This window comes from Eublepharis macularius, chromosome 11 (genome assembly GCF_028583425.1).
Source record: "Eublepharis macularius isolate TG4126 chromosome 11, MPM_Emac_v1.0, whole genome shotgun sequence".
Classification (NCBI taxonomy): Eukaryota; Metazoa; Chordata; class Lepidosauria; order Squamata; family Eublepharidae; genus Eublepharis; species Eublepharis macularius.
Genome location: NC_072800.1, coordinates 79,817,756 through 79,831,743, shown reverse-complemented (window position 1 = coordinate 79,831,743; position 13,988 = coordinate 79,817,756). Strand labels below are relative to the sequence as shown.

The window sequence follows — 13,988 nt, the reverse complement described above, 5'->3', positions numbered from 1 at the left end:
GTCAGCTAACAGGGAAGACATGCAGAATATAACATCTTTCATCAATATTCTAGAAAGCAAGAGAATTACAAATGCTTGTGGGCTAGGGGGTAACATTTAGAAAATAAAAGCAATCCAAGTATTTTGGTATACAGCCTTGCCAGTGGCCTTTCAACGCTTTTAATCTTTAAAAGAAGATATAAGCATTCAAAAGAGAAAAAAACTAGACATGGAAAATTACATTTGATGAAGATTTATTATACCTAATAAAAAGTGATACAACAAGGTACCAGAATGTCTGATTAATTAAAGCCAAGGAAAAGAAGAGGCGATCATAAACTCTCTCATCCAAAGATACGAGACTGTGAAAATTTCTTTGTTGTCAACAGGCCGGAGAAAACTTCCCTCTACTTTAATGTGTGGAAATGGGCAGTTGAAGCTTTTCATGGCATGGAGGTAAATAAAATCCCATTAAACTACTATTCAAGGGACAGAACATTTTCCACTAGATTTGTCAACAGCCCCTAGTTCTCGCACTTTTTGCACAATGCCATGCATGTAGCTCTGCAGTCATTTTATTGTCTTGCTTATTTCATTTATAAATTTATATATTTCTCACTGAGATTCAAGGCAGATTACAAAATGTACAAAAGCCCCAATTTAATCAGACTGCATGAGACAGCCAGTAAACAATACAATACGAATAGGGCTACAGGATTAGAAAACAATGCAAACAGAATACAGTCTAATGAATGACATGCCATAAATAATGCAAAAAGGAGATTGCAAAGGTAGAAGAGCGCAGTAAAAGCAAGACTATACATTCAACAGACATTCCAATAGACTGCAGTCCTGCAACTGAGAGTGAGGGTGACGTGACTCGAGTGTCCAAGGTTGGAACCTCCAGTCTGCCATGGAAGTTGGCTGGGGAACCTTAAGCTAGTCGTATACTCTCAGCCTAACCTACCTCACATGGTTGTTGGAAGGATAAAATGGAAGAGAGGAGAATGAGATAAACTGCTATGGGTCCCAGGAGGATTGTCAACCTCCAGGTGGGGCCTGTAGATCTCACAGGATGACTGACAGCTGATCTCCAGAAGAGAAATCAGTTCCCCTGGAGAAAATGGCTGCTTTAGAGGGTGGACACTTGGCATTATAACCTGCTGAGGTCCCTCCCCTCCCCAAACTCTGCCTTTCCCAGGCTGTACCCCAAATCTCCAGGAATTTCCTAAACTGACACTGGCGACCGTAGGAGAGAAAGGTTGAGTATAAATGAAATAAATAAACAAATAGGTAACTACTTCCTTATGAAAATTCCTTCCTGGATTGTTCCATTACATTATAAAAATGCCCCCCTAAACTTCTCTTGTTTTGCACATTTCGTGGAATGCCAGTAGTGGTAAACCATGAAAGAACTTTCTCAGTTATGGCTCCAAAACTTTGGAACTCCCTACCCAAAGAAGTTAGTCTTACTCCCTCTATAGTTGTCTTTTGCCAGTGAGGGAAAACTCTTTTTTTGAGTTTTGTGTTCCCTCACTAACTTTAAGCCCTCCAACTTGCCTGTGTCTTTGCATTTATATTTTTACTTGTGTATATATTGTGTATATTACTTGTGTATTTTACTTTTACTTTGTTCGTGTTTTGTTTTAATGTCTGCACCTTAGGTACCAGGAATTGGGTAGAAAGCTAGCATAGAAATGTTTTAAATAAAAGCGTGAGAGCCTTCCTGACTTCCTCAGGCACTGAGACCTCCTATTCCACTTCTCATTTTAAAATTTAAATACGGTACCTTCTAATAGCCACGGTGAGGGCCTCTGGTGAACTAGCACAAGGGCAGATGACTTCTTGCCTCAGGCCTTTGCTTTGGAAGACATTGAGAAATGCATCACAAGACGAAATAGACCCTAGAATTAGAACAAAGAAGATCTGACACCAATATAAATAGTGTATTATGAAGCAGTGTTTCTAACTTAGAGAATTTCCCCCAAAAATCCAAAGTTTCAAATTAATCTAGATGCCTCTGAAAAAGAAATAATTCAGATACAAGTCATAGCCAGTTGGGCTAGGGTGGGTCATTGGTAAAAGGGCAAGGCATACATTCAACCAACAGGATTTGAAGAACTGTATAACTAGTTCTTTTGGCCTGGTACTCCTAGATAGCAGTTTCTTTCTCATAAGAACTGCTTTTGAAATAGATGGGCCTCTGAAATATTTGATGGGCTTTTGAATAAGCAACCTGGCAACTTAAAAGATAATTGGACAAAAAAAATAATTCATTTGGGTTTTCATAGAATCAGAGTTGGAAGGGGCCATACAGACCATCTAGCCCAACCCCCTGCCCAGTGCAGGATCAGCCTAAAGCATCTCTGACATGTTTTACTGAGAGGGAAATATCAACTGTTTCCCTTTTGCTTCTAACAGTTGCTTCTTAATTTTTCTATGGCTGCATACTAGAGTATGCAGTGGTAATGAAGTGGTAATGTTACGCGTGTGTATATGGTTAGGCACATGTCAGTTTTAAAAATTACATCTAAAAAGAAAGCCAGAAAAGGAGTTGGCTGTGCATTTAAAGCTAAGAATGCCTGATTCACTTCCACCACCACATTTGGGTCACACATGACAGGGCGAACATGTGTATTCTATTACAGTTTGTGTCACTGAATATAAAAAAGTAAAAGCTAGCCCTGCATTTCAAATGTTTTGCCAAGAAGCCAGCCTTCCTGCTCTTTCCTACTGCTTAAGGATAAATCTGATTCAGCCGTTACATAACGGCTTGTCATGTCATATATAATTGGATTAACTGCAACTTGCATTACATGGAATATCAGATTTGGTTCAGGATTTGCTAAACAGAAACATGTTAAATAAAATCCCAAATGAACAGTTTCTGCAAATGGCCATTAAACTTTCTTTTTGCCATTTTTGACAGAATGAACAGTTCTATTTACACACGCGCACACACACAGAAGGAGAGAGAATAAATATTTTCAGATGCCATCCACGAAGCACTGCAGTCAAGCAAGCTCATTTTGTGGCTTTCACCACGGAAGTCCATAAAGAGGTCAAAGAGTAGAGCATGCTCAGGTTACGCCCTTGTCCCGTTGCCTCACTCCACAGCCATCACTTACATGGATTGGCGCCATCAGCAACTATGAGCATACGGAGTGATGAGAGGTTGATGTCCCGTTGGTCTCGATGTGCTACTAATGCCCAATGCATATCCCTAGATTTTACACACGCAACTTTTGCTAGGGAGAGAGAATGGGGAAGGTGGGGAAATACTGTTAAAAACTTGGGTGAGTAAAATTTGAAATTAATTAGGAAAAAATTGGCCATGCTATAAATTGAATAATAATCAAAAGGAGAGAACGTGCTGGGAGCCCCAAATCTCAATATGTATTTACTGCTAACTCTCTATCACATATCAAGGATAGGCAAATGACAAACTGGAGCCTGAAGTTGGACCTCTACGTTTTATGGACCACAGAGCCAGTCACAAAGTAAAAAAATGCAGATTGGTGACTAAGTTTCTAGATCTTACCATCAACAGTTATTATAACTTTGTATATCTTCATAAAAATATGCTCTCCATACACATATTACAGCTCTTATAGTCCACTTTTCTAAAGAAGACTTAAAGTGGATTGTGCATATATAAACATGCTCCCAACACAAAAACCATACTCCTCCACATGCATATTTATAGCCCTTACCTTTATACTGGCAGACTTTCTGTATCCAAGAAAGTGGATTTACCTTCATTAAAGAATATGGGATGCTTATAACATGCATCATGTTCATAACACTCTGAAATCAAATGAAAGAAAAACAGGCTTCAACACGTATTTATATGGCAGCTGTTTTGCTAGTCCAAATACACAATTCACTAGATATTCAATGTAAGTCATGGATGATAGTAAAGGACATTAGAAGAGAAGATCTTATTTTCTGTCTCTTTCACAGCATGGCTGCAAAGTATCATTGATCTGATAGCAATTCAGGGCTGTGCAGCACACATAATTCACACAACTGCAGACAGCAGAGAGCGTATGCTCCCATTTCATCTCATTCAAACACAATTATTCCAAATGGAGTGCACTCAGATACACGTGAAAATCCTAGAGTGTGGCTGGACGGCTTATCATGTGGCAGAATTGCTAAGCTAAGACAGTCCAGGGCCAGCTGGCAACTGCATGGGAGACCCCCCCCCCCTCAAAATCCTATGTGCTCCACCTTGAATTCCAGAACGGAAAAGGGCAGGCAAATGAATTAGATAAATAATGCAAGTCTACTGTTATGTAATCAAATGGTACATGTTATGCTTACAGCTATGTTCATCATTTCAAACAGGAATTTAAAGGTCAGTAATGGTCACCAGAATAACAGAGATAAGATGTCTTTTTCACAAGGGCAGAAGCTTAAGCGGCTAGGAAACCCAGAGCCTAAACTTAACAGCTAACTCAAGGTGGAGCTCCAAATGAAACAATCCTTCTTAAGCAAGATATAATAGCATCTATTTTTAGAAAAGAAAAGCAAAAAAACCTCCAATCACCTAAAAAGGTCATCTGAGAGGCTTAAAATAGTAAACGCAAAGAAGAACGTACAAAATAAGCTAATGGTGAACTATTTAAAGATGAAATAATCCCCTTACATGACAGGCCTGGAAACTAGCCAATATAGAAAGAAATGACAGAATGGCTGAGCAGGCTAAAAATACAGACCTGTTGACTCTGAAAATGAAACTAAAATGGCAACAGAATAACTCATACGACAAATTCAAAGCAACGTGCTTCGGCCATCATAACCTTACAATATTTAGCTGATGTTTCTGGAGCACATCTATGAAATTTGATGTAAATAGTTACTTCTGTTACAATCACACTTTCTCCCCACAGCCCTTGTAATAAGATTGAACGGCTTGTAATCTTGTAATTAAAAGCCACTTCTCCTTCATTCTAAAGAGGTCTAGTTCTGATCTAGCTCATTCACAGCTAGGATATGGAACATTTTTGAGCTTTGTTAACTTTATTTTTGGTTATTTTGAAGACCAAACGGTCCAGTATATAAAATACTGCTCCTGAGGGTTAGCCTTTCTATTTCATACAGCCAAGATGAAATTCTAATACTCAGCTCACTGGAATGGTTCACCTAAGGTCCACGGGATTAAACCAGTGGTTCATCTAGTCCACATCTTGTTTCACGGAGCAGCCACCAGTTGCCCTAGAGGGCCAACAAACAAGACAAACAGGCCATGGCTTTCCTTTATGTTACCTCCAAGTACTGAGATTCAGAGGTTTACTATCTCTGAATATGGAGGTTCCTTTTATTCATCATGGCTAGAAGCCATTGATATACCTATTGTCTACGAACCTATCTAACACCCTTTTAAAGTCATCTATGATTGTGGCTGTCACTACCTCTGCTGGAGGTGAATTCCACAGCTGGACAAGGTGATCCAGAGCTGCAACTGACAATGAGAGCAAATCAGTTACTTATGCCTGCTTGCCCTGGGGTCTTCCTTCAATGTTCGCAATGCCAATTTCTTCCCAAATTGACTATTTCCACTGAGTTTTCTAAAACATTACTTTTTAAGGAGCCAACTAGGGTCAAAATAAAAGTCTAGAGTGCTGGGACAGTATAAATTGAGTTTTAAACAATAAATGCTTTTAGTACAGACTTACCGTAAGAATCCCATGCCATAGACCTACATCTTTCTTGAAATCTAATACATTCACAATGGTTTCAGCTATGCAAACAAAAATCAAATCGTGAGTTACTGAACACATACAACATACAGAAGAAATATCTTATTTTTAAAAGTAATCAACAAATGAATGAGAAAACTACCCTGAAATAAGTCATTACTATCTTCCTCTCACCCTTGCTTTCATAAGTATTACATTATAATAATTTAAAAACTGGCTATATCTATTTAAATACTGAATACAACAACAGCATAAACTTCAATAATAAAGCAAGTCCACGTATAAAACAATATCTAAAACTGCGCTGTGCAGAACACTTTACTGGAATCTTAGAATTGTTTTTAAAAATAGTTTTAAATGCTGAAATACCTTCTGTGTATCCACAGGCCTGCGTAAGAGCTTGACAGTGGGTGAGCAACGCAATCCTCGTCACCGTCACTCCAAGAACACTTCCATCTTTACAGGTTTTGTACTGCAAAAAAAGGTCTCTCTTCAAGACTCAAGAAACCACAAAAACTGTCCATACCTGAAGAAGCTAGAGGGATACAGGCAGGGGTTTGTGGGCTCTATCCAGACCTAGATCCCAAGGATATCCTTCTCACTATGCAGCTCAGCCAGTTCTCCACTATAGATAGGCACGAACCGAAATATGAACCAATATTCAGTACGAACCAGGTTGGTTCGTGGTTCGCGAATCAGTGGTTCGCCAGAGCCCATTTCTGATGAACAACCACAAACTTTAGCATTAATAAGAAAATCTTGGCAGACCCTGGTTGAGAGAGAACCAGGTTAGAACTGACCATAATCAAAGGCCAGCATAAATATCAATGTTAACTTCAATGTAGACTGAGGGTTAGAAGGACAATCCATAACTGTTTCAAAAGCCCTCCATACCTGACCTTCATAAGCAACATTCTTGGTAACTTGGCTTATGCTAGCACTACCTGAACTGAATACATTTTAAGTAAAATTTGATAATTTTACACTTTCTTCTTAAGCCTTTCTAAGGTGATGAATTTTAAAACTGAAATGCTCAGTAACAGCTTGTTCTACACAAATCTGTGTCCCTGTGTCTTCTAGCCTAATTGAAATGAACACACTGGTGAAGTCTAGTGACCCATGCAATTTCTTTCAAGCCCCTAACATTAACTCCAAAGGAATATGGGACTGAAAGGATAGAGAGTATCCAAAGGGAAGGAGAGGGGACAACAGAGATGTAAACTTACCTCAATGTAAGCGGTGTCATTGTTTGCATCTTTGATATGTGGAAACCAGTCTCGAGGAGGTTTTGAAAGGTGTTTTGATTCTGTGACAAACCATAGCAGCTTTGGCCAGCCTTAGGAAACACAGAGAACGTGGGAATGTTTTAAATATTTGTTGGGCTTCCTGTAGCCAAAACAGCACCAAGTTTTTGCTAGGGCTGACCCCTGATGAGTTAAATTATATTTAGTCAACTGATCAGTCAAATACCAGTCAAGTATTTGTGTAGTATTAACTCAATTAGACAAAAAGAAGTTTGAGGCATAGTTTAATTAATTAGTTACCCATTACTGTGAAACAATGACGTTATTTTGTTACAATTCAAAAAAGTTATAATTTAAAATGCTGGACAAGGATTCTATGAAAGAACAATTCACTGAACAGGTCTTCTTTCATCTTTATCCAGGAATACCAAGGTTAGCCTAAAATCAATTTTTAATTAAACAGAATTTTTCATTAATTTAATGAAATAAAATAGAAATTAATTAAAGTGGCACCAGCAACAACCTAAAAAAAAAATTAAGTGTAACCAGCAATTGTGTTAAGTGGAAAGGAACTCAACAGCTTGTGTTTGGAAATGCCTGCAGCTAAAGCGGGTGGCCAGTAGGAGAAGCTTTACCATGCTACTAGGGGCCAAACTACAAGTGACGAATGTCACTTGGACGGCAAGTGTATTCCTCCCTGTTCACTTGCCCTCCACTTGCTCTCCACTCAATCCACTTGCCGTTCAAGTGTCATTCGTCACTTGTAGCTTGGCCCCCAGTCTGCCTCCATCCCGAAGCCACAGGGCTAGGAGGTAAGCAGCACTCCTGCCCTTGTCAGCAAATGACACATAATGAAATAAAAAGGTAAGCTGATAGTTATACAACTGTATTCTTTGCTTCATGGGATAACTGATAATGGTCAAATAACTGGTGACTGATTGAAAAGTTACAGGTGACAAATTCTACTAATGCCAACCCTATTTTTGTACAAGTTTACTCAAAAATCCATTTTTATTCACATTAACTCTTCTCACCTGTTGAGCACATTTATTACGGTTAGCTATTATGGTATAGCTTTATTAGTTAAAAGGTCTCCATACAAGGTGGCCACATAAAACAAGTAATGCAATTTAAAATAAAAAAAACATAAAATAATACAGTAACCAACTAAAAATCCATCAGTATTCTCAAGCAGCAGTACAAAAATCAACACGAAAACAGATATAAAATCAATAACATAAGCAGGAAAAGAACAGGGCAGCAGGTAAAATTCAGCTCAAAGACTGGAGAACAAAAGCATCTTGGCCTCGTATCTAAAAACCAATAATGAAGACATCAAGTGAGTTTCCAAGCAGAGGGAACTCTACAGGTAGGGAGCTACCTCTGTAAAGGCCCAAACTCTATTTACTGCCCCATGGATGGGGAGCAGCAGGAGTAATGCTTGAGGCAACTGGGCTGAACAGTTCAGAAAGCAGCAGTCATTCAGGTCCCCCATTCTCAAAACATTACAGGTTTTAAAAGGTAAATACCAATACTATTAAGGTCAGTAAAATTTTCTGCAGTGCAGCACACATGAATACATTATTGGAGATAGTGGAGAATTAGCTTACCTTTAAACTGTGGTATTTCCCCTGTAGGGCTCTTAGGCAGTCCTTTATGGCATGCATCGCTAGTCAAGGCCACAGTAACGCCACAGCTTCCAAGCAAGAAGCCTATCTGCTGACTTCCTGCATCCTGGTTGAAGACAAGCAACAAAGAAGAAACAGAGGTAAGTCAGTGCATGACTTGTAATCAGAAAACTATTTGGACACAACTATGTAAAAACATACACACACAAAATACTTTCTTCAAAGATTTAAAAAAATCAAAGATTAAAAAAAAAAGAAAACTCAGATCTATTGTTACAGTCTGAACAAGGGTCTTTATACTTCATGCTTCAATAGGATTTGGGGAGGGGTATTGCAAAGGGGGAAGAGAATCTGAGCTTAAACAAAAAACAAATCCTTGAAAAACCTCTGAATTCATAAGCCTTATGGCTACAGCTTGATAGTTCATTTGTCAAAGTATCAAAAGCTTGGAGGAAGGAGGGATGGGGAAAAGGTAATGCTAGCCAGTGGCCAGGGACTGAAGCTCACGTGCTCTGCCTAGTCTAGAACACCCCTCTTAATTTAATCAGTCAAGCTCAACTAACCCCAGCTTCCATAGTTTCTTCTTCCATGCCCACTTCATATTCAGTGTACACCCTGCCCCCCAAATCCAGGAAGCAAAATGATGCATGTGTATGAACAAATGCACTATATATTTGCACTGAGGTTGAAGAGATTTTTCTCCCTCTCTTGCACTACTAGAATTCAGGAAGGGTGTGTGTGATGTAAGGAAGTGGATCGATAACAGGTTCAGAACAATGTCACAACTAGACATGGGCATGAACAGCATTACGAACAGAAAAAACCCACGAACAAGCTGTTCGTGAGGCCCCATCCTAAACGAACAGGTGGTCATTGCAAGCCTCCTTCGTCTTCGGCAACTGTTCGTCAAGCCAGACAGTCTGGCACCGGCAATCAATCCCCTTGGCAACCGGAGGCAGGGACTGAACTCTGTCTGAACTCCTGGCTTTCCTTCTGGCTTTAACCCTTCAAAGTACTTCCAGCAGAGAATCCCGTTTTTGCCACAGTGAAGAGAAAATGACAGCCAATGGGGAGACCCGCGGATCATGCCTTTCCCAGGGTGCAGTCTCTCTGGGGGGTCTTCAGAGGACAGTGAGGACTATGTCCCCTGCAAATTTGGTGGGTATTGGACATTGGGAAGGTCAGTTTGTAACCCCTCAAACTAGCTGCCAGCAGACACTGCTATTTTTGCCAGGACAGGGCCCTTTATCAGCTGGTAAGCGGCAGGGGGGAATCCCCCCCGCCGCCTGCCAGCTGATAGTTTAAAGGGATCTTTAAAGGGCCAGATAAGTGGGGTTGAGGGGAGGGGGGGCTAAGTGGGGTGGTTGGGGATGGGGGTGGTTCTGGCCCCCATGAACAACGAACATGTCCGGGAACAGTTCATGTTCATCCATGTTCGTTATTCGTTGTTCATGGATGGCAACGAATGACGAACAGGGTGTTCGGGGTTTTTTTTCCGTTCGTGCCCATGTGTAACACGTATCAACTTAATGCAATTCACATTTACAAGATATGGCCTAGATGGCTTTAAAAAGATGGATTAGACAAATTTATGGAGAATGGGTTTATCAATGGCTGACAGCCATAACAGCTAAACAGAATCTTTAGGTTCAGAGGAAGTATAGCTCTGAATGTCAAATGGTGTGGACCAACAGTGGGCAAGGACTGTATCCGTCACGCCCTGTTTGTGGGCTTCCCAGAACCACCTGGAAATCCAGTATTAGAAACAGGATGCTACTCTAAATGACCTTTGTCTGATCCAACAGAATTTGTCTTTCAACAGGATTTCTACCACCTAGGGGATGGTATTGGCTGGATTTATGAAGTTCTGAGCACACAATGCAACCCCACACTCGCTATATGCCTTTGCCCTTCCCTCTCTGTACAAACCCAATAGGTACCTCCCTGGCTGGGAAAAATCTAAATTAGTAAAGTAATGCTGCTGGCAGTTGTAGAAGGGGTTGCAGTTTTCAATGAAAACAATCAATTTTATAAAAACATTTTACTATTAAAAAAATTTATCATATACGTGCAAACTTCCCCATGCATCAGCACAAAAAGTACTAAGAAAACATGTTTCCATTTTAAAAGTTCAACAGCACATTACCTCAAAATTGATTTGAAAACAGAATCCAGAATTTTTCTGCCAGAATAAAATATTATGTTCTTAACACAGGACGAAGTAATAGTTGTGCATTAGAGGACTGAAGCAAACATGAAGAGTGAGGGGGGGGGGAAACGTGTACTTATTGAAAGCATAATTTTGAAGCAAAGCTTTCACACACATCTGTTTTTTTCCGCACTGGGCCCAATTCAAGCTTTGTTTTTCTTTTAATAAAAGATATAGTTACAGTAATAAAAACTATCAAAGCAAGATAAAATAACTGCATGACTCCCCATTCTTAGCATTAGGCTTTTCCACAATCCAGTTTCAGAATATATTACATTGATGATTTGGCATAAGCTGATTTGAACGACATGGCGGGACGAGAAACTAAGCCATAGTAACTTTTATAAGTTCAGACATCTAACAAGTTGTGAGCTTATTTGCATTTTCTGTTTATTAATAAATTAGAGATTTATTTCCAGCTTGGCAAAGAAAGACATACTTTTGCAAGAAAAGTCTTCAGAAATGAGCTCTCATTTGGTTTTGCTTCTATGAAAATCCAGACAGAAGGAGGAGTCCCCTTTTTAAGATAAATAGAAAGAGACAAGAGGATGAAATCATGCCATTTTGGGGAGAATTCTCTGCATGCTCTTCTATCAGTAGGGTTAAGAATGCCTGAAAAGACTACAGCAAAACTACAATGTTTAAAGGCATTCATAAATTTAGGCAGATAAAAATGCACCTAAGGCTACCAACAGGAGTCTAGGATAGATATTAGAAGCCTAGCACTGTCTTTCCTTTGTTACTTCCTAAAGATTCAGAGATAAAGTTCTTTTCATTGCTAGATGCCAACGCCATAACTCAGAAGCAAAGCCCCCCCCTCCCCCAATTAGCCAGTCATCTTAGTTTTGATCAGGAGAGTGCTAAATGCAGGGTATATCGCCACTGTCTGTTTACCAAGAGTCTGCTCCTACCTTATCCAAAGGCAAATTAGAATATCTAACTTGATCTTCATTGCCTGAAACCACTGGCTGAGCTAGGATCTGAACTTAACTCTTCTGTTTCCAAACTCAGTATAATTTATCAGCATTATTACTCAGCCTTGTCAAGAAGCAGGTACGACATAACTTACTGTAGAAATCTCACAGTGGGGCCCAGAGAGATGTGGCCAGAAAAGAAGGATGCACAATGGGAAAGCACAACTACACTTCATGCAACTTGAAGTGCTCTGTGCTAGGCTGTAAAATCCTGTCTTGGCAGCCCAGAACACCCATGCACAAACCTCATATTCCCTTTGGAATGATGGTAATGCTTGGCAATATTTGAAACCAACAACTTTCAGTTCAGATATTCATCAGCTGTGACTCTGCAGAGGTCCAAGTTTAACTGCAGAAAAGCTAAGGGATCTTTCCACTAAGTCTGTCTTCTCCCGCTACTTTATCAACAGGAGTTCCCCTGGCTCATACTACCTGAAGCGCTTAGAGTCAAAAATATATAAACGACACTATTAGAGACTAGCTTCCTGAAAGGTTGCGATGGTTATTCCAAAACCAGGTAGTATCTCCCATTCAGAAGTTTTAAAATCCTCCCAAAGGATCACAGAAACAGTTTTCGTAGAATAAAATAGCAACATACACACACAAACACACACCATAACGCTTTTATTATGCTTCCCAGAAAGCCCTGGAGAGCATACGCACTAGATTTTTCAACCAACATTTAGTGAAGGACATTTACTCCATATTTCCACAAACACTCAGCAGGTCTATATTGTTAAGTGCTTAGGGATCTCAGCCTCAGAGAGATTTATTCCTACTCTTCTATCAAAAGTGAGCAATCTGACATTGCAGTGATGAAAGCCACGGGACAACCTGCTAGGCTTTTAAGGGGATATGAAGATTGCCAGGCAAAAATGTACCAGTCATATCCCCTCACCTCTTACTTCTAGCACGATTCCAGCTCTAACCAGTAACTGCCAAGTCCGCTCAACAATTTGCCTGAAGACATAAAGTAATTCATATCTACTGAGGACTCAGGTTACTTAGGTAGGCCTGAGAGAACAAGTTGCCCAGCAATACCAACATTAAGAGGGGGTTTAAAATAACAAATCACAACACATCGCACAATAGAAGCCTATTATGTCAAGAGAGCGAACAGGAAATGTTTTAAACAAAACAGGTGGCATAGGGAAGGAAGTATGGACCAAGCAGAGGCCAAAAGAATGGAAGGTGAGAAGAAGCCAGGACTTGTACAGGAATGGGTGGAGGAGGAGCAAGCGGTGCAGGGGCAAGACTGTGGCACGAGGCAGCAGGAGACCAGGCCAGTTTGTTTATTTGGAATATTTGTAGCTAGCATTTTGGTCCACAAGACAATAAACAAACTCAAAACCACAACAAATTCTCTCTCTCTCTCTCTCTCTCTCTCTCTCTCTCTCTCTCTCTCTCTCACACACACACACACACACACACACGAATATATTTAGAAAATTTACATGCTGCCTCTCCAAAGACCTGCCCAAGGCATCTTACAACTAAAAATACAAAACTAAACAAGCCATTAAAAACAAACACTGTGGAATATAAAATGATATTCAGAAAACACTCTCTGGGTGGAAGCAGATCATAAATCAGCTTTTAAAAAATGGAACTCCTCAAGTCAAAAACATGGGTACGAAGTAGGGTTGCCAGTCCCCTGCTGAGAGCAGGGGATCCCCCGCTACCACCCTCCACTCCTCGCCTCTGCTTACCTGGCTGGCAGGGGAGGAACGCGGCTCCTGGGGCCGCGCTCTTGGGTGGTGCTGTGAGCTCCTGTGGGCCCAATCCAGCCTGAATGGAGCTGCTGTGGAGAGCAGGAGCGCTCCTGCGCTCCACAGCGGCCCTTCCTAGAAAGGTCTTGATGCCATTACGAAAGGGCCCTGTCTCATGAAGCCACTCACCATACCTCAGTCCACTCCAGGTATAGCATATAAATGTTTTTTTTAAAAAACAGTGGGGGAACAGAAAGGAGGGCTGCAGAGGCAAGAAGGTAGATAGTTCGGATGAACATAATGCAAGCGTAGATTTGTTTGAGAAACTGGAACTGGCCACTGGTCTACCTACTGAACTACAACTCATATGTAGCCACATTCCTGCCATCTGGGATGATGGGAAGGGAACAGTTGCATGTCACTGGCACAAAGCCATGGCTCAGTAAAAATCTCTAACGTAAGAAGTTTCAAAATGAATCCTTACAGGCACGATGGAAGCGCATAGGAGGTTCAAGCAGGTTAAATTCACAGGGGATTCTT

The 13,988-nt window shown here is 40.5% G+C and overlaps 1 protein-coding gene across 2 annotated transcripts in view; it reads right to left on the bottom strand.

Moving 5' to 3' along the window:
* Positions 1 to 13,988, bottom strand: part of DIP2C (disco interacting protein 2 homolog C) — a 347,378-nt gene that overhangs the window by 57,427 nt on the left and 275,963 nt on the right. For both annotated transcript variants that reach the window (XM_054991506.1, XM_054991505.1), the window contains 7 exons: positions 8,539 to 8,662; positions 6,911 to 7,020; positions 6,054 to 6,156; positions 5,661 to 5,725; positions 3,693 to 3,786; positions 3,108 to 3,227; positions 1,769 to 1,883 (listed from right to left, as the gene is read on the bottom strand). In XM_054991506.1, the coding sequence (XP_054847481.1) occupies positions 1,769 to 1,883; positions 3,108 to 3,227; positions 3,693 to 3,786; positions 5,661 to 5,725; positions 6,054 to 6,156; positions 6,911 to 7,020; positions 8,539 to 8,662 (731 nt within the window). The remainder of the gene's footprint in view (positions 1 to 1,768; positions 1,884 to 3,107; positions 3,228 to 3,692; positions 3,787 to 5,660; positions 5,726 to 6,053; positions 6,157 to 6,910; positions 7,021 to 8,538; positions 8,663 to 13,988) is intronic.